At 41.8% G+C, this 20399-nt stretch overlaps 1 protein-coding gene across 13 annotated transcripts in view; it reads left to right on the top strand.

The window, feature by feature from the left end:
• The window catches only part of fcho2 (FCH and mu domain containing endocytic adaptor 2), a 45947-nt gene that overhangs the window by 15470 nt on the left and 10078 nt on the right, over positions 1 to 20399 (top strand). Inside the window, exons 8-22 of one of the 13 annotated variants that reach the window (XM_087144029.1) lie at positions 585 to 681; positions 1744 to 1870; positions 2710 to 2725; positions 3440 to 3505; positions 5645 to 5713; positions 8982 to 9050; positions 11965 to 12021; positions 12280 to 12465; positions 12891 to 12909; positions 13262 to 13304; positions 14262 to 14405; positions 15554 to 15672; positions 17513 to 17647; positions 19385 to 19560; positions 20162 to 20367. In XM_087144029.1, the coding sequence (XP_087000155.1) occupies positions 585 to 681; positions 1744 to 1870; positions 2710 to 2725; positions 3440 to 3505; positions 5645 to 5713; positions 8982 to 9050; positions 11965 to 12021; positions 12280 to 12465; positions 12891 to 12909; positions 13262 to 13304; positions 14262 to 14405; positions 15554 to 15672; positions 17513 to 17647; positions 19385 to 19560; positions 20162 to 20367 (1529 nt within the window). Of the gene's footprint in view, positions 1 to 584; positions 682 to 1743; positions 1871 to 2709; positions 2726 to 3439; positions 3506 to 5644; positions 5714 to 8981; positions 9102 to 11964; positions 12022 to 12279; positions 12466 to 12890; positions 12910 to 13261; positions 13305 to 14261; positions 14406 to 15553; positions 15673 to 17512; positions 17648 to 19384; positions 19561 to 20161; positions 20368 to 20399 lie in introns of all 13 variants that reach the window. The other 12 variants (XM_087144031.1, XM_087144028.1, XM_087144030.1 and 9 more) reach the window with 12 other exon arrangements.

The raw sequence follows: 20399 nt of genomic DNA, 5'->3' as shown, positions 1-20399 counted from the left end.
TGTACACCCTGCATATTTTCAAAGCTTATGAAATCAAACATTCGTGGGTCTGACAGAGCATAGGACTCGAACCCACAACCACTTGCTCGTTGGTATGAATGTCTTACCACTTGGCCACCAAGCATGCCAGGGCTAGCAGGCCGGTTCAAAGTCCACGTTCCAGTGCAGTTATCTATGAAGTCAATATGGAATATCTGAGGTACAAATATATTTTGCTGAGTGACAACGTCTTACTAGTTGAAGAGAAGTGTTATTTTTACACACAATCTGTGTTTGATCATGGTAGCACCGACAGTGACGTTTACTTCAAGGCAAAAATTTCATCAAGATCCATCTATCGATACCATAACCCTAGATGGATGGAACTTCAAACAAAGCCCCAACCCCTTGATCTTTGAGGTAGTGCTTTGAAGGCACTGGATCACTATTACTTTTGTTTAGGGCCAATATCGTACTCAAGTGACAAGAAATTCCTGGTAAACAAGGCATACGCCTATACACGTAGCTAGCAGGGTGCCAAAGTTTCTAGGTACACTTGGCTGTATGCATTGTGCCAACACATCTTTGCTGTCATCTCATCTCAGGTCCAAGGGGAATTCAGTCAACAGTGTGAGGACCTCACATCCATCAAGCTCATTGAGATGTTCTCAGAAACCAAAGGCACGGGCAAAGAGAAGCCAGGTAAGGCAGCAGAGGAGGTAATCAAATCTTACCAGAGGAAACTTCCGCCAGAAAATAGTGGCAGCTTGCTCTTCACGGGTTGAGAAATAAAGTTTACTGTGCGCTTGATGATTGAGACATTACCATAATGTCCTAAGGCACCATTGCACTATTTTTTAGCATGTGCTCCTTCTTGGGTGTGTCCTTCCTATTTTGATGACATAAGTTCATGCTCATTCAGTTACCAAAAACTTGGCTGTACACACTGTCTGCCACAGGGAACTAGTGTGCAGACTGACAGTACCCTTCCTTGACCGTCATGATTGAAGGCTGTTTTATGATTAACATCCCAAATCCTTCTTGCATAAGTGAAGGATTTTGAAAGATTGAGAGTGTTGCAAGGATGTGGCTGATTTTGAAGGATGCCTTGTGTCAAGGTCAGCGGACAAAACTTGTGTTGTTCCTACTCAGCCACGGGTAAAAGTTGCACCCAGTTTATACTCGAAAGCGTCAATACTGCTCCTGGATATCATGCAAACTGCCTCAACATTTACTGGAATCGGGTGAGGATTTTGGAGGATTGAGCCTGTGTCCATTTTTTCACCTGGGGGCAGTTGGAGAATTTTGAAGACCTGGGGTTGTATCCAAGAAAGAATTCCTAGGGAGTTGGGTTAGGGGCCAATTCATGATTAAAGGCCAGTTTCATGACTAAAGGCCGATTTGGGAATAACCCTAACACTCCTCAATCCTTCACCTGTTGGAGGACTGAGGAGTGTTAGGATTAAATGCAAGTTTGGGATTAAAGGCTACATTATAGTTGGCACAAAATTGAACACAAATGCAAATTTGTGACATCAGAACACTTCTCAACTTGAGCAAACGTCACTTTTAATGGTTCATGATGTCAAATTTGCTTTGCTCATAAATTGAACTTGCCTGAATTATGAACCACCGTGAGGCCTTCGCAGTACCCTCTTCTGTCTATGCGCAAAGCAAAAACATTAGTTTGATAAATTCCATTTATTACCTTTTATATAAGGAGTTCATTCATGTCACATGGTTTTTCTGTTGTGTCACTTTCAGGTCCTATAGTGTTTGAGGAATGCGATGTCTCAAATATTCCAAGTCCCGATCCGGACAAGAGTAAGAAACGAAAGACAAAGAAAGAGAAAACGAAGAAAACAAAGAAAGAGAAGGACGAGAAAGAAGGGTGAGTCGACCTAAAGGAAGATATTTGCCTTCAAAATTACCCCTCCTTCGAGACAGTGAGCACACTTCCTTGATTGATTTTTGAGGCTAGATGTTCATTCGAGCCACTTACTACATCTGTACCTGAGTCCAACGCCAACCATCGTGCTGCAGTGTGAGGTCAAGGTATTTTCGGCAGCCGTAACATACAAGCAAATAGAAACTGCAAAATTGTAACTGAGAGCTACGCTTTGCAAGGATTTGCAGGCACTTTTTTTTTCCCCTCTGAGATCATCTTTGACAGATATTGCCACCATTATTAGCAGCGACAGTCCTAACAGCAATGGGCATTTTTCCATGGCCCTTTGCCAGAGATCATTTCCTACTTGTTGGTAAATCAATACAAATGCACCTGCTGTGCAGAGCCTGCGGTATCGCGTCTGCTCAGGCACTCGTCCTCTCCCCCGTCATCTTGTTATTAAAAATTTCACACGGAGTCAGAGTAATCTGCCAGCTTGTCTGGAGGGTTTGTATATTTGGCATCTTGCCAAACAGAGGAAGGGGGGGTGGGAGGGTGGAGGGAGACAGACAAATGCATCCAAAGTTGACTAACCTCCATTAAGAAGAGTAGCTTGGGTGGGAGAAGGAGTCATTGTTGTGACTCGGCGAATTTGGCAAGCATATGAATTTTTTTAATCTGAAGGGAATGCTTTTATCAAAGTGCAAAATTGTCTAGAGATTGTCTCTGGGTCCATTCACCTCCTCTGTTTGAGGGATAGCGGATAATGACTTTCAGTAACTTTTTTTTCTCTCTCTCTCTTTCTCTCTCCTCGTTTCCTCTTGTTTTTTCTTTCTTTGCAGGGACACCCCAGATGCGGTAAGTTACATGCACATTTACTGCTCACATTTTAGTCACGAATGCAAAGCTGAATGTGCCTGTATTTCATATGTTAATCATTTTTCATGACAGTAGGTATTACACAGAATAAAAACCCTAAGATTGGGAGTTCTCATACATTGTTATGAGTGATGACTATTTGTGTGATTGCTAGGGAAAAATGATTTAGATGTTTTTTGAAGCAAATACCAGAAATTAGATGTACTTGTGTCACTTATTTTTAGCATACAGAACATTTATTGTCCTTTGTAATAAAGAATATTTTGTTTGAGATGAGAGACAGTTAGTCAGGGAATCTGCTTTCGGTCAGATTTGTCATTTTCCACTTCTTATAAAGAAACAAAATGGCCGTAATTCTCATCTCTTGTTAAGAAGTGTCGTGCTACAGACAACCAAATGCAAATTATCCCCTCATTTCTTCTCTTTGGAATGTTCAATCAAGCCCAGATAATTGCGTTAAAACCAGTTGGAGTTTTTCAGCATCAGTGTGACAGTGGACCAGACTGTCGCTAACTACTCAAAAATATTCCATTCCTAAAAACCATCCACAAAATTCACCATAAGCCGTTAAGGCGTCATAGAGAAATTCATGCACTGATAACTGTTTCATGTTTCCCCTAGGCTGTGATTAATCCCATACCTTATCCATAATCTTTTCCCCCCTTTTTTTTAAATGCCCGTTGTTATTCTCAGCTCGCTTCCAGTAAATCCACCACTCTCAGTACCATATCCCCAACCACCCCAACCGACGCCTTCATGGTGAGTGGGTGTGCATCTCGATGTCTGTGTACTCTCACAAGTAACAAGAAGGCCTTTATGAGCAGTAGTGTAGATTGCACAGAAGTCTTTTATCTGTTTGGGGTTACGTGTAGTTTTGCCGTAACATTGCGAGATTTTGCAGATGGCTCCTTCGCACAGTGTTGAAGTATAGCTTGATCTGTTCCAACAAAAAGACGTCAAACAGCGGTGGTAGCTCTACCGTGACAAAAGGCACAAAGCATTGAGTTGAAATGTTTTACTCGGCAAATCTTTGTGTCAGTGAAGCTGCCTGGAAGTTGGAGAATAGAGAGATGGACAAACCTGACTTCAGCATTCTGAACAACTGTGCATGCACTGGTGTGCAGTGACCTTAGGCCGTGTCTGAAACGGGCTTTCAGAGCTACGGCTAGGTCTATTGTCTGCGCGTCTCCACGCATTTCCAGTGGAGTGAAGACCTAGACCTAGCTCTAGACAAGAGATTCGGATGCAGCCTTAGGCTTCCGCTTGCTGTAGCTAAGCTCTGAGTAAGCAGATGTAAAACAACGGCTTTTCTTTTTGTTGAGTCTTCCCATTGCATGGTTTTTTGACCCCGGTTGCCATTTCCTAATGTTCTAGCCTTGACATTTGTAAACACTTGCAGTAGATTTGCAGTGAAAATTGCGTGTTCTGTGCTTCAAGTTAACAGCAATTTTTGTTTTTGGAGTTGTCAGAATTTCATTTACGATTTAAAACCTGTTATAAAAAATCTTCGGCACAGTTTTCAAAATAAGTAGTTCTGGATTCTGTCTCTACGTGAATTTGTGAAGCTTGTCATTCAAGCAGATCTTACTTTTGGTATGGTGTCCTTTTAACTGTTGTTTCCTCATTTTCATTTCATGTCATTCTGGTGTTAAAAGTTGAAACGGTGTTTTTCTGTTTTTGAATCAAAATTAGACGGCCATTTTCCTGTCTTAAATGGTCAGAAACCATTTTTTTCATTCGTATTAAAAATTCAGATAAAAAGAATAAAAAGAGAAACTAGGTATTCTTATACATGTGGGTTCACTCCAGTTATGACCATCGATGTTTACACAAAACAGACTTCAGGGTCCTGAAGTAACGCAAAACTTATCAGAGCAGCACCACAAAATATGTAACCCTCATCATATTTTGTGTTATACATGTATGTATCTATTTCCCATCATCTGTTTGTCTGTCAGACTTGTACTCATTCTGGTGGCAGAATCCGCCTTAAGCAAAAGCACCCCCTCATTGGTTGAAAAAGAGCCATTTTGTTCAGGAGTGCTCATTTTGTTGCTAGCGATGCGACCACAAGGCACGCATTTCTTAGTCGCTTGTGAACCAGTGAAGTGCAGTTCCTACCAAAGGATCCTCTGTTACTTGCAGAATTGCGCCCTCTCTTGGTCGTGCTTAGGGCTCATAATGAATGGCTTGTCAACATTTTTGTCACATTGGCCTGGTTTCATTTAGACCCAATTGTAAATGGCAGTCATTGACCCTGTGTGAACAGCCCACCCCAAGTCAGGAGTAACACATTTCCGATACATGCTTCAGGAAAGATAAAAGCAAATATGATGTCATAGAGCTTGGATTGGCTGTTTGCTTTCACAGTAGAACAATTCAGTCATTTCAAGGTTTGTGTAAATAAAAATCGTTTGCTTCCATTTGGTTCTTGTGGTGAATTGCTTCATCGTCTAGACACATAGACGCTAAATTTTTTTTTGTTGGCTAGGTTCACAAAAGCGTCACAGCTTTCACTGTGTTCTTGTTATTTTCCATAATTTTCTGTTCACTTTTACAGGATTACTGTACGCATCTGTAATATTCTTGTCTGCTTTTATGGTTCATGTTAGTGTCTAAAATCAAGTTCACATGTAAATATGTACACTTTGTATACCTTTTACATGTAAACGTTGTGTTCACGTACTTGTATATTGTCAAATGGCTGCAACTCCATCCAGCACACAACTTTGGCCTACAGGTTTCATTTTAGCCGCGGTCATCTTCGCTTCATGATACCCAAGATGATGCAGAACTTGTACAATTCCTCTCCCAAGTGTTTTGCACTGTCAATATAATTTTGCCGTTCGGCAAGAATCCAAGGTCCTTCTAACCTTTGACCTTTGACCTCCCTCGCAGTCGCCCAGTTCCATGTTATCACAGCAGAGCAGCCTCATGCCTTGCAGTTCCATGCCGGACGTGCGAGCGGTGAGTGAGTCCATCCCGATGTGACTGCATGGTGTACGTGTCCAGTTGCATGCATACAGAGCAAGCATGTTCTGCATGCAGCAGAACATGCAAAGACATCATTTGACAGTTTCCTGTTGTTCACGTCTTTTTTTTTTCAATCTTCTTAGCCGTAGCACCTTGATGTACAGTTAACAGAATCTTGATGTACAGGCCATTCAAAGACACATTATGTCACCAGGAGGATCGCAGCAGTGTGGGGGGCAGGGTCAAACGTTATGGGAGTTATATCCCAATCAGCATTCCTTTCTACAAGGACTCGACAAATTTTGGTTCTTGAAGATGCTGCAGTAAGCTTGCATTTGTGTGGTACCACACAGGGGCAGCAAAGGACAGATAGTGAACTGCTGGATCATGTGGGCAATATGTCCTCCATAAAGTTGAAAAGTGGCCTTCTTGAAGGGTTGCTGGTGGTGTATTGTGTCTTTAATTGCTCCAGTTGTTTAGAGTCGGGGTATAGACCTATTTTGCCAGCTTAGTCACGTAACCTATTGTGGGTATCAAACATCAGCAAACATGGCATCCGTCCATAGCAAAGTGTGTCATAAGTGTTGTTTACCAAAAGTAATACCAATTTTCATTATAGTGCTAAGCACATCAGTACTCTTAGTACTTTACCAAACGTCAGCTGCATTTTTGGTAAATGACACTTATGACACACTTTGCTGTGGGAGTATGCTCTGTTTGCCGATATTTGATACTTACTATACGGTACGTCACGTGACTTGGCTGACACAATCAGTCTATTGTGTAGACGGGATTTTGAAAATTGTCTGTGTGTGGTATTAGCCACCCCTGGGACCCGAAAGCAGGTGCGCTCAATCCTCCTACAGTAATGACATCAGAATGTCATACATTGCAGCTTGGGAGGAAATTTGAAGCTGGCAAGGAGACTGATTTGCAATTTGACATTTCGCAACTGATACGTGGTAATCCACCCAGAAGCTTGTTTTTGTTTCATGGGGAAAAAAAATTACAACACGGGTGTAGCATTGATGTGCCAATGTTGGTTTCCATGAATTGAGCTGTATTTTATGCAAATTGAGAAATCATTGCCTAACGCATGTTCCATGAGTGTATTTATAGAACTAAATGCTCCATGACCAAACTGAACCAGTTGATGCACACGACGAGCAGTGGTTGCTAGGCAATGCCCACTTTCTAGTGGTTGCCAAGCAACTGTAGTTTCCCTTTGTTGATCACTTGTGCATTAGTGACATTCTCTGCAGGAATTTTCATTATCCTTTGACTCTACACAAACTCCACATGGCCTGATTGTTCCTGCATGTTGACTTGTTAACTGTTTGTTTTTCTCAATGTTCAGTTCCACTGTGCACTCGTTATTTTGGTTGAAGCCCTTGTGTTTGATGTTATCATTTTCTTTTCTAGATGGATGCTCATGAATTTTGTTTTCAAAGTTTATTTCTTTTGCGTAGAGAACGGAGGACTCGTTTGTCATACGTGACTGTTAAAGTATATGTACTAATACCTGCATTCTTCTTTACATTTTTTCAAGCTGAGCAGAAACTTTAGAAAAATCTATGGTGCATACAAATATAAACTGTAATTATACACGAACACGTCCATGCACTGACCAAAACTTGTTTGAGGGGTCTGTCTCTAGCCACAGATGAAAGTAAGAATGAATGAAAAAGAGAAACTCATTTGAAACATCCAAATACCCCCTCCAAGCTAGTGAGCCTAATTGGAAAGATTTTGCAAACCTGTAAAAAAAATCTCGTCAACGTTATTGTAACAGAATTTCAAGCGTTGGTCTCTTTCCCAGGCACCGTTAAAAGAAGACGTTATTTGTTCCCTGTCACATCTGCCATCTCAGCACATTGTATACATTGGTAGCACACATAAAGCTTGGTTGCTGGGACAGCACTGGCAGTGATTCCTTTTTGTTTTCCAATTTTTACCGTAAATTTTTCAGATCTGACCATTGTCAGAACAAAGTCTTTTTGAAATTAGTGGCCTTCTTTTGTGCACAGCTCACTTGCCAAGCACCCATTTAGTTAATCTCACTCGAGCATATTTCATCAACCCTTATTTTCTGTCAGTGACTATTAACCACTTTGTTTCTGCTGGGCCCCCCTTCAACTTCTGAACTTAAGCCATGAAGCATTTCCGAATTGCCCTGAAATTAGATTGCTTACGCACCCCAATACAGCACTCAAGGAAACGGTTTAGTCCCGGCATCCATATCATGGCGTCGTTCCATTACGGAGGCTATAGTACATTGGTGAGTGAGGGCACGTTGGCATGGCAACGCATGACGACTAGCCAATGGTTGCTCTGCACGGTGGCTCTCCTTGGTTGTGATTGGTTGGAATAATTGGGCTAATGTCAAATGAAACCATCAACCAAAGTTGCCAGCTGGTAATATTACCGTAAGGCCACTCAGTGTTGTCTCTTTCTTTGTTTTCTTTTAATTTTTGTTGATTTTTAAACATTTTGTAAACCAAGAAATTGCACTGGAGGAGAATTCATTGTGTCTGCGGAATGGATTATATGAGTGCTTGCAATTTTTTTAAAACAACTTGCTCATTCATTAAGAGCAAATGGTGCTTACAGAATTACTGCTTTAATGGGAAGGCCCAACCTCTTCAATGTAGAATCCCCTCATACACAGTCATTTTCGTTATAAGAACGTATGCATAAAGAGAGGAAGGCTCCTACAGGTTAACGTAGAGGGAACCATACAAATTCTAAATACAAGTTTATACGCATGTATATATTTATTCATGCTATTTGGGTCTGCAAGGCAGGCAGGATGGAAAACCAGAACCTTCTGAAGATATATATTTTTGCCTGAGCAATCTTTTTTTTGGGGGGGGGAGAATGCCGTATTATATTTTGATTTGAAACATACACTGTGCTTTTGTGAAACACATTTTATATTTCCTTTTTTTGCATTGAGGAATTGATTTCCTCATCCGTGTCTGAAAGCAGAAGCAGGCTGAGATTTAAGTCCGCTAGATAAAAACCAAACCGAAACGGTTTGTTGCAAAGCTCTGACGTCATTGCTCTGCCCTGTTTTCTCTGTCCAATTTTACTTTTGGAATGTTGCCACCAACTGTACATGCCATAAACAGCTTCATATTCATCCACGTTCAGTGGCCGTTTGCACGGTTCTAATTTATACAAAAGCTCCAACAGATTATAAACCAGCAAATAAAAATCTTGTGACATTTGAATTATCACCCTTGCCTGAAACTTCACACAGCGACCGATGCGACACAACAGTCCAAGTATGTTTTCGTTCAGTTCTTTCCTGGGCAACCATTCGACGTCGGTGAGTAGTGACACCTCATCAGCACGGCATGACTCTGACGGATATGGCTCAGTAAGGAATTACTCCAGAAACTTTGCTTTAATGAATGCAGAGTACTAACCGACATCCAACTTTGCATCCTGATCTACATTTTCATTTGGAGTAATTACTTGGCATTGCAAAAAATAATAATGTATGATTTGGGCCTAAAATTTGGCTGCAACGTTACCAGCTGTTAGGCTGTAGTTTCCAGGCATGCAACTCTTCCTCAGATCTGCTGATTTCCTCATTTTGCCCTTCTCACTTGTACAACTGAAAATTGAGACCGTGTACAGAATCTTGGAAAGTCCAAGTTGCATGCCTGAATTTCTGGTATGGATTTTGAATTGGGAAAAGCTTGTGGTTTTACTTTTTGCAACCGTTTTACTTTTAAGAAAATAGACTTGTTTATTGCACCGTAACACTAACGTCATAGTAGCAAATTAACACAGTGTAAGACACAACACAGGATCTGAATGAATACACTGAAATAGAATTTCAATACTTCAACGGATCTCACCGAGTGTACAGTAGCAACCGACACCCAACTGATCTAACAAAATGGATGGCGGCAAACTGGGAGGTTGGTAAAAGTGCCGGCGAAAGATTCAGTGTGTTTCCAACCGCTGAGAGTTGAGTGATAGCATATTGTGCAAGCAGTATCCGGTTGTTCATGTCAAAGCGTCAAACCTGGTGTGCGCGCGCACGGTGCTTTACAAAACTTGAGATGTTTATCAGTTGGGATTATTCATCCAGGCAAAGAGAGGTTGAACTTGCTTTGGTTGCATCATCACTTTAAGTGATCTCTCAGTTCATGAATAATTTGAAGAAAGGAGTGCAGCTTAATGTGGATGCAACACAGAAATGGTGGGGAAATGGAATTGTCATGGTATGGGAAATGTGATTTATCTTCATGCCACTATCGAGGGTGAGACTACAGGAAGGGCATTATGCGCCAAGTAAATGGAAGGCCTTGTTTATTTTCCTGGCACAGTCAATTACATGCAGGGATTTCCTTGCCAAGAAAGTTCCACCAAGGAAGTTCACTGCGTCAGTGATCTGTGTCATAACATCCACAAATTGTTGAAATCCTTTCCGTTTGTCGGCACAAACAGATACATGTGTACTAATGCATCATTTGCTTACGTGTATAGTTTTCCATTTTCAGTTTCACCAGGAATGTCCAATTTTTGTTCTTGTCTTCAACCTCACTTTTGTCGTAGTGTTCCCTTCTCCGAGTTGTTTCTCACCCACAGTTGACATTCCTGGTTGCTGTCATAGCAGGTGGCTTCTGCAGGTTTTGAAGAATGACAGCCGATCATGACATATTACTCTTCTTTTTTTAATGTTCAATGACATGAAGCATGCCGGTACACATTTGTTATTTGTGTTGCATGCCGGTACACATTTGTTATTTGTGTTGCATCACCACAGTAGTTGTACTCACAATGGCACAGGTTTTGTTCATAGGTGTACTGTGTAGGAACCTACTCAATAATTATAATTTTGTTCATTTTATAAATCCACAATTGTCTTCGACAATCCAGTAAGTTCAGCATAAGACAAAAAAGTGTTGCAGAAGTCCGGTATATGGGTAATTCTGGAAATTAGGGGTCCATTTTTTTCGTGTCCCTGTCACATCTGACATGTGATTTTGTAAGTTCGGAACACATTTTCCAATTTCCAAGAGTGATGAATTAAAGCAAATTCCCTGCCAAAGAAATAGTGATAGTTTGAAAACAATTCCAGTGATATTTCAATGTCAAATAACAAAGGTCAGGTGTAACAGGGACAGGAAAATGTCACACTTTTGGACCCCTCATTTCTGGAATTACTCATATATTATCAGCACACATCTACGCTGTCATTGGTTCATGGACATGTAACCATGCAGTGTGTGAGCAACCAAGAAATGCATTGTTAAGGCCGGTTCACACTCACTGGGTATTCACTGTGTATGCAGCGTGAAGGGCTATTTGGGGGTGTCTGTAGTGCGTGAACCAAAGTGCAGTGCGTAATGAAAATGCTCACCCATGTGCACAGTTTGTGAAAATACTGGACAGTGCGTAACGCACCCAAATGTATGCATATTCGGACAAATTAGATTTTTAAAACTTTTGTCAGATACTCACACGCGGCCGAGACTTGAGGAAACGTAAAAGTATGAACGTCAAATGCGGCGTGGACATTACGCGCTGCGTGTGTGCAAACGCAGTGAGTATGAACCTGCCCTTAGACTTGTAGTTTGTTGGAATTTTGCAGCATAGAGCTCAACTTCGCATGCGTGTTAGTGCTTAGTGTGGGCTTCCTGCTAGCATTGTACATGTAAATAGCACAGTGCAGCCTTTTCGTGAGATCAAATGGATGACACATTCTCACGCTAGTTTGAATGGCTGTAAGCAACAAACAGAAATTTAGCCAGCTGTAGCCCATACAGCCCAAACACCTGTATAGCAATAACGTATAACTTTGGTCAGCTTCTATTGTGTTTCGATGTGTCTGTTCTTATTGAATGACTAGCACCATATTTATCTTTCCCGAGGATAGACAGTGATGGCAATGTATCTCACACAAGTTTGGACTGTTGGAACTTGGTGGCCTAGCTGTGAATGTAGAAACCTACATTATATAGTTCTTTTCAGTCATTCCTTGCTTTGGGGGTTACAGTGTTTGAATGGGAACTGAAGACAGACATGCTCATAGGGGGGGGAGAAGTTGGCAGTGTTGCATCAGTGGAAAGAATGAATAGGTTGTCACAATGGCCTACCGGTACGTGTACATGTGCATGCGTTATAACCATTACATTGGTAACCTGACAGTCATAACTGGCATGCTTTATTGTTGTCAGTGCAACTGACTGTTTGGGTTTGGTATTTCCACCTGTTTCACCCGACAGAGCCCACAGGTTGACGAAGAAGGATTCAGCATCCGGCCACAAGAGGTTTTGCCAAATATCCTTTGAATGTTGGGTACAATTTCACAGAGCTGCCATATTTGAAAATTTGCTTACCACCAAAATCATTTGTTCACCAAAAACCAGGTTTCCAGCCCAAAAATCATAGACTAGATTGGACTTTGCTGATCATGTAAATTTCCTAAGCAAGATTATCTGCGAAGCAGCTCTATGAAAATGTGAGATGCGTGAAGTCTTTCAGCTTGAGCACTTCCTCAGATACATCCGTCCTTTGTCCTTGACCTCTGTCTTGCACATGAGGCTCCCACGCGGGACAGTTTCTACTCGGGCTCAGACACCGACTCGGACAGTGAAGACCGGACAAGGAAGATCCACGTGGAGATCAAGCCGGCCGTCGTATCCGACTCCAACAGCGGCCCCAACGCAGCATCCGTCGACGAGATCAAGAAGTCTCTCGGAGGGCTGACGCTATCCCCGCCCATTGTAAGTGGAACCCCACCCATTGGAAGTGGTCGCAATCAGGAAAAAAGTCACTTTGATCATAGAATACTCAAAAAGATGACAGATATAAGTATGAGCCATTGGAGTTCACGTCGTGCACGTCCTTGATGACTCTGATATTGTTCAGAGCTTCACCGAGTACTCTGTAAAAATACTTTGGTTGACTCCACAAACGTTCTTGGTAATTCATCAAGTGCTTTTTTAGGCAGGTACACAAAAGAGTGGCTCACAGTCGTTTGTGTTGTGTAGTCTGACAACATTTGTTGATGTCCGTTGGCCTTGGTTTTTTCAGTCACGTTGCTATGTTGAAATATATTAGGGATTTATCATATGTAATGCTCAAAATAGATGCATAAGTTGCTTTTATAAATGCCATAAGATAATTTGTGATTTTTTTTCCTTTACAGATGAGAAAAGATAAATCAAGTAAGTATTCTTTTCACCTATTAAAAAATATTTCACATTGGCACACTGTCCGCATTCATTGGTCACAAATTGCTTGTGGAAGTCCTCTTGTTTCTCCTCTGAAGGATGTTTAAAAGAACTGTGACAACTGCAGTTTTCCTTAAGGGAGAATGTTCTTGCTTGCATGTAAAAAAGCGATCCATCGACAATCCACAGCTGGGTTTTAGCTTAAGTTGAGGGTTCACTTTGGTTCCAATCACTGCACAATAATTAGTAACCGCACAAGGAGCCATCCATTTATCATATATGTACCTGATCTAATTTTTATAAAAGACTAACTGTGATTTTCTTTGTTTTTGCGTTTTCCCCTCAGATGGTGATTTGAAGAGAAGAAATCAAACAGTTTTACGTAGCAGGTAAGTAACTCACAAGTAGAGCATCTTTGTTATAACTTGGCATCATAAAGATTCTTTGTAGTTTGTCTTGTGGATATGACCTCGATAAATTAAGATTGTGATCTGTCCATCTGTCAAAGAGACTAGTCTTCCAGTCCGTATTCTTTTTCATGTGAATTCTTCTTGGCAATCTCCTATGTGGTTCCGCTTGTAAAGCACTTGCAAATAAGTTGGCTTTGTCAAACCCAAAACCCATTTTTTTAAATCCAGTTTGTATAATGCTTTGTTGAGATTTGTCGCCTCTACGTTTGTCTGTCTGTAGCCGTTGTTTCAGTGAGATGGGAAACTAATTTTGACTTTTCACTTTTCTGTTGGTCTTGGAAACTTGCCCTTAATTTTGGTTGTTAGTTCTGTTGCCTCTATTCCAGTGGGATGCTACACTAACCTGAATATGTTATGTTTCTGCTAGTGTTCAAATCTTCCCTTTATGCGTACAGACTCCTGAAGCCTCTTGTCCAGGAGTTTCATGTGACCAAATAAACTTCAGTGTTTACCTTCTGTGGACTGTGTAGAGGATATGTAGGCAACACTGTTTAGCTAATGGCAAGCCCACAAGAGCAAGCGCATGGGGTCAACTTTTCAGTTGAATGTGCACAAATCTGCAGCTCCTTCACAGAGGAGATGCCTCCCAGCATGGTTCACAACAGAAATGGCACTGAAGAATTTGTCAATCTTACTCTGCCGTATTCATGTATTTTCCTTCAGTCAGTGTACATACAGTCAAGCGCAGAATCCGTTGTCGGTCAACCCAAGTCTGTATTGACCACCTGTGATTTTAACTTGTTTGCAAAGTCTACATCTGTGTTCACAAATGTACTTGACGTCACTACCTGGTGTCTGTTGACTTTATAACATGCTGTTGCTGTGCTTTGTCCCTTCCCCTCTCTTTCTCTCTTTCTCTTTCTCTACCTGTATCAGTGTGTCTATCAGTCCATCCATCAGTGTGTCTGACACTAGCTGTATGACTAAGCCTTTCCCTGACTCTCTTTATGCCAGCTACGGGGCCTCGCCCACCCATTATGCCCGCGTCTTATCTTCCAGGGAGAGCTTTGCGCGACGGAGGTGGGAGCCATTTGCATCCGTTGTACATGGGGCATGTGAAGTTGGTCTCGTCTTGTTCTCTGCGTACTGTGGCCCTAGAATAACATCAAATTGCCCATTGTTTTTTCTTCTTTTTTTTTTTTAGCATGCCTCACTTGCCCAGCATCGTGGTTTTGATTTGAATTTGCAATTCTTGAACAGCCTCCCTTTTTCTCTTTAGCCCCCCCCACCCATGTTAACCCTGGCATTTTTGTGTTTCTGGGAAACCAGTGACATAGAAGAGACATACTGCATTTGCCTTACGTTGACCTGATACTGCAATCATGTAGTATGCAAGGTGCATCGTGACTGTCTCATTTTTAACTGCATCGTGACAAGTTATTCTGCCCGTGGATCCTTTGATTTGTATTTCATCAGCAAAGGTTCACACTACAGAATGCTGCCTTTGATCTCACGTGTCTCCTCCTTCATTCTTGAAACCTTCCAAACATTGAGCAATTTGTATCATCAAACTGAATGATGTTTCCAGTGTGTGTCTTAAGCAAACAAATAGGAACTGTACTAGTGGCAGTAACACATGGCAAGTTAGAGTACTGTTAGATTGTAAAAAAAAATTCAGAGTGTAACAGGAATTTAAGTTTTGTGTCCGTACTAAAAAACAGCTTTCATACGGTAGCTTTATGTCTCATGCAGTGCATAATTTCCATCGAATGATTGTTATCTTTAGTTTTGTGAGATGTAATGGTGTTCCTTGTGAAATGAACCATTTTATTTTATGGCCTCCCTTGTGAAAAGTTATTGTTGCGGCTGTTTCCTTTCAGCTTTCATTTCAGTTTCCCCTGCCAGCAAGAGCAGACCTGAATATTTTATGGGCTATGCGTGTACTTCTTCTCCCCCCCCCCCCGAAAATGTTTTGTGCTGATTTTTGTTGGCCATTGTAGGTAAAAGTGAAAGTTTGCCGCAGAAGTTTCTCCAGAAATCAAGTCAGAATTTCTTCGTGGACATGAGTTTCATTTTTTATAATACGCAATTTTTTATATTTGATTTGCCCTTGGGAAAAGTAGGAATTTTTTAAGTTTCATTTTTTCCTTTTGAAAAGAAACCAATTGTTATTTCTTCTAAAGATGCCCACCTCATTAGCATGAGTATATATCCATTTACTTCCAAAGTGCCCAATCCAGTGGCAACCTGCTGGACCTAGATTTCCTTTCGACCTCCTCTCCAACCTCTGACCTGATGTCGCCAACCAACAACACCAGCTCTGCCACCACACCCAGCTCCACAGATGGTAAGGAAACCTCAGCCCTTCAGTAATTACATTGTACCTCTTGAAAACTTGTACGATTCCACAGGAAAAAAATGGTACCAGAGACTCTGTTTATTCACTCACAACTCTCGGTGTAGAGGATTTGTTTCCTCTTGTCAGTAATTCTTGGAGTTTCTTAGCTCATTTAAACCGACAGTGATTTTGTTTTTGATCAGTAGTTCTCTTCCACCTTTTGGGAGTAAAGCAATAAAGTAATCACAAATTAAATGTTTTGACCAACAGATGCTTTTTAAAAATGGAAGAGGTATTGTCATTGAAAAAAAAATCTTACAATTTTAAAGGCAACACAGTGTCATGATAAAAAGTGCTCACACAGTTTCCTTGGTTTTTTTTTTCTGGGAAAAAGGTGGACAGATGTACTTAGGAACCCACTGCCATTTTCTTGAATGGTTTGGATTTTAGAACACTATAAATCACTGTGTTGAAAGGCAAACAAACAACCAGAAAAGGATGCCCTGTTGGTTTGAATTTCCTGTGTCCAACTGTTTGATCACATGTAGGTCTCCAGGTTTTTTTTAATTCATGTTGACTTTCTCCTCGGATAAAAGTTCTGTCAGGCTCAAAAATGCCAGTCTCACTGAATGTAAGAAATAACCGAAAGAAAAATGTGTGCCTTAATTGATTTCCTTTTCTGACCTGTTAAGCCAGCTTTTATCCTTGTCGTTGTGCATTCATAGGTTTCTTCTGATTGTTGCTTAAATCGAGTGAGTCTGGCATTTTGATCCTAGCAGAATAAAGCCGAGTTTTTGTCTGTGAGAATGATTCTGCTGGGATGCCTTGGAGAAAGATTTTGTTGACAGGCAAATGCCAGTTCCTCTGACATTAAAATATCATGTGTTGAGGTCCCCCGGCCAGCAAGGACTTTGCAACAGGTTCTTATTTCAGGTTTTTTTTTTTTTTTCTGTTCGTTTTTGTTGAATCCAAGACCTGATTAGACAACCCGGATAATTACTGGTCTATGTTCGTTCACACTACAGTCACACCTTTTGTGACGTTTTTTAATGATAGAGTAAGGATAGATTTTGCAGTGTCCAAAAGTAAATGTAAAATTGAGCGCAGTATTTCACTACCTTGTACATTAACTGTAGCCCATTTCCCAGTGTGTACTCATACCCTGCCTGAATGAAGGGTTTCCAGCGTACCTGACTCAAACTTCACACATGTCTACGTGCTTGGCTGTTGAGGAACCATACACAGCCAATGGCCTTGCTTAGGGAGAACAGTGGCCCAATCAACTTGGTTTATTTTGAAGAAATACAGCAGCAGATGTCAGTGGCATTCGCTGCCAACAAACAGGAAACTGACAAACAGTATTAAGGACCAGTGATCCTTAACGGCTGTTTTTCTGAGATATGTCGCATTACTAGTGTTGTGTAGTGGCCTGACGTTTGGTGTGATCCCTAGCCATATGCCCCAAAAAGTATTACTTCTGACTAGCACTCACTGAGCAAAGACGTCTTCAGTGTGTACACGCAAGAGTGGCTTTATACAGCAGTGTTCTGGATGGTTGCAGGTTCTCTGAATCATATTTTTTGTTTTTCCTAATATTGATGTTCTTCCTAAAACTGACTCTGCAGAAACAAATGTTCTTGTGTCCTTTCAAAACTTTTATGTCCTCTAGAACCATGTCGTCTTATGCCTTGTTCATGTTATATGTAAATACATGTATTAATGTCATTAAGTCAGCAGTCATATCCCTTTTTAACCCACACACCTATTAACCCACGTCTTTATTCTCTTGGTTTCCCACTCTGGTCACCTGTCCTGGTCTCACCCATCCGTGTCTCGTCTGATCACCTAGGCCTGTCAATGTGGGCAGCGGTAAAGCCCCTGGTGGGCCTTGTCAGTGAGAGTCGACCCAGGGTCGAGTCCAACCCCGTCCCTGGCAGTCTGACCATTAAGCCGATTCTGAAGCCGCGCATCCGAGCCAAAACTGGTAACCTCACGCCGACAAAGTTTCAGGGCGGATTTTGTTTTCTCTCTTTTCAGCATTTATCGCCGCACTGTCATTGCTTCACAGACTTGCTACACCACTTATCAACATGTACTTCTGGCATTACTCCATACTTTTTTACCTTATCCATTTATTATTGCAGCAAAAAGAATCATGTGTGACCTCATTATCAATGCATGACCTCACATATTTTTCTCATCTGTGCAAAATTCATAACAAGGTAATTTCATGTTCAAAAATGATTGCCCTTAACTAGAGCCTAACAATTACCGCAATCAGCAACCAAATATTTACATGATCTTAGAACCTGTAGGAATAGCGACGAACACAGATAACCAGTCTGATCCTGAAGAGATGCCCTAATGTCAAAGACGTGTGGTCAGGTCATGCCATAGCTAAGCACAAAACTTGACAGGTACCGGTATAAGGCTGCATCCGACTCTCTTGTCTAGTGCTAGGTCTAGGTCTTCACTCCATTAGAAATGCGTGGAGATGCGTAGACAGTAGACCTAGCCGTAACTCTGGAAGCCTGTTTCGGACACGGCCTAAGACTTCCAGTCAGTTGAATCATCATTGCTACAAGCTCTGCCAATCATTCTTCATCATTTGTACTACAATGCAAATGTGTAGGTGGCACAGGTGACTTGTGCTCAGAGGGCTTGCCTCTCACCACTGTGACCCCGGGGTTCGATTCCCGGCCTTTCATTTGTGGTGTTTGCTTATTCTCTCCTGTGCCATTAGGGTTTTCTCTGAGTGCTCCATTTTCCTCAAACTCAACACCTGAGATTTTGGGGGGGCGTGTTCCATGGTCAAATATGGGTCACTCGTTGGCTGCCTGGGGTGCCTGCGCATGCCCTCCGTTAGACCACATTGTAGCTGCATCCCCTGTTATTCAGCTATGCGGCTGCAAGTATTACCCTGCCCCCAACAAAAAAGGACAAACAGCTGTTGAAATTGGAAGACTCTATGTCCATCAGGCAGATATAAGAACAATTTTTGGTCAAAGAGTACTTGAGTATTTTCCTAATGCCGTAGGTGTGAGTGTAAGGGTTAGGCCTCTACACTCTTGTTCCGAGCCCACATTTGAACACAGAATGACACAGGAGGAGAGTTTCTATCTGTCCGGGGCTCTGAGTTTCAGCAGTGGAAAGTATTGCAGCCTAGTCTTAAAGACTCGATCAATAATTGGAAAAATTACCATCAGCTTAAAGTAAAGCTTAAAGCACATTAGTCCTCTCTAGCTTGAAAGGTTTTTTAAATCTGCTCTGTTGCGCCTGCAGGTACATATCATGCTCTTGCTGACTTAACTGAGGAGAATTAGTACCTGACAATAACTTTATTAACAGTGTTGTAGTTGAGTCCATCGCAGGTATTGATGCCTCTGCACCGTAAGTCATCCAGTGCCAAGTCAAGTCACCAGCTATGGGCAAGTTCCAGCCGTGACCACCTGTGTTGTACCACGGCTTGAGTTTCCCTGGTAACCCATGCACCAAATATATCTTGGTTTCCAGGCAAAATCAACCAGTGGTTGACAAGTGGTTGTCGCTCAAACTCGCCACACTTGTTTAGCCTTCTCAACAGACAGTCCATGGAGTGGATATGCTCGCTTGTTTAATACATCATCTGCTTCACCCTATCACGTGCCAATCCATTAATAATATCCAGAGAAGAGCAGCCAGAAAAAAGTAGATTGAATGGTCTTGTTCTGACAACCCTCAGCTGCAGACCTGCTGCACAGCCCGACCACGACAAGCGACAGTCTACCCCCAGCATTGCCCATCAAACAGAGGCACAGCATGGGTGGGTTACCAGCCACCTCAACCACCCCCACAGGGGGCCCCACTGCGCCAACACCGCCCCCTAGGTCAACCAATCGACCGTGGAGTGGAGTGCAGGTAAGGTGGTTGTTTCTGCATAGTGAAGATTTGTTGTGCTTAGTCCTGGTTGTGTAAGAGCTAAGCACTGGCTGTTGTGAATGTGAGCAAAATTAAATAGTTCAAGACAAAAATGACACAAGAAGCCCACCTTTATTGATAGGCACCTGTCTGAAGGCGACTGCTGGAACGGTTTTGACATACCACTGTGGAGATTCTTGTGCTTTCAAGGATAGGTCCAGAGCCAATTTTTTTTTTTTTTTCGAGGGGGAATCTGATTTTTTATTGCCTTCCTGAGGGGTGAGGTTAACTTTGTTGGACTTTTACATTTTTAAGACAGAAGGGAAATGAAGTAGATCCCCTCAAATTGACATTTTCTCCTCTCATATTTCAAAAACACAAATTTCCCCCTTTGCTTTTTTGTTGGGGGGGAGATTGGGCATGGCCCCTTTTGCCTCATCCCCTAGTGCACACTTTCAGCAGATTTTATATCGGAATTTCTGACTGGTTTCAGCTAAGCAAACAGGAACTGCATAAAGAAAGAAGAGAAAAAAATTAGATGTGAAGCATTTTCTGTCTTTTTAACCTTTGAACTATTGCTGCTTCCCATTTCTCTCTCCAGTCCCCAGTTCCCCGAAGCGAAACCCCCAACATGTTCAGGCAAGACAGTTCCTCATCGTTAACCAACTCATCCTTCAATGCGTCTTATGTCTCTGGTACCTCACGAGGGCCCAGCCCCCTGACGTTGGGCATGTCTGACACAATTCCCATAGCTGCTGCCTTCACCGAGTCGGTCAATGCCTACTTCAAAGGAACAGATCAGTCTAAGTAAGATATTGATAGCCTAGACAATTACAGCA

The sequence above is a fragment of the Acanthaster planci genome, linkage group LG12 (genome assembly GCF_054643075.1).
Source record: "Acanthaster planci isolate LZ-2023a linkage group LG12, COTS_SCS, whole genome shotgun sequence".
NCBI classification, from domain to species: Eukaryota; Metazoa; Echinodermata; class Asteroidea; order Valvatida; family Acanthasteridae; genus Acanthaster; species Acanthaster planci.
The sequence above is the reverse complement of the archived record's forward strand: the minus strand, read 5'-3'. Positions and strand labels throughout refer to the sequence as shown.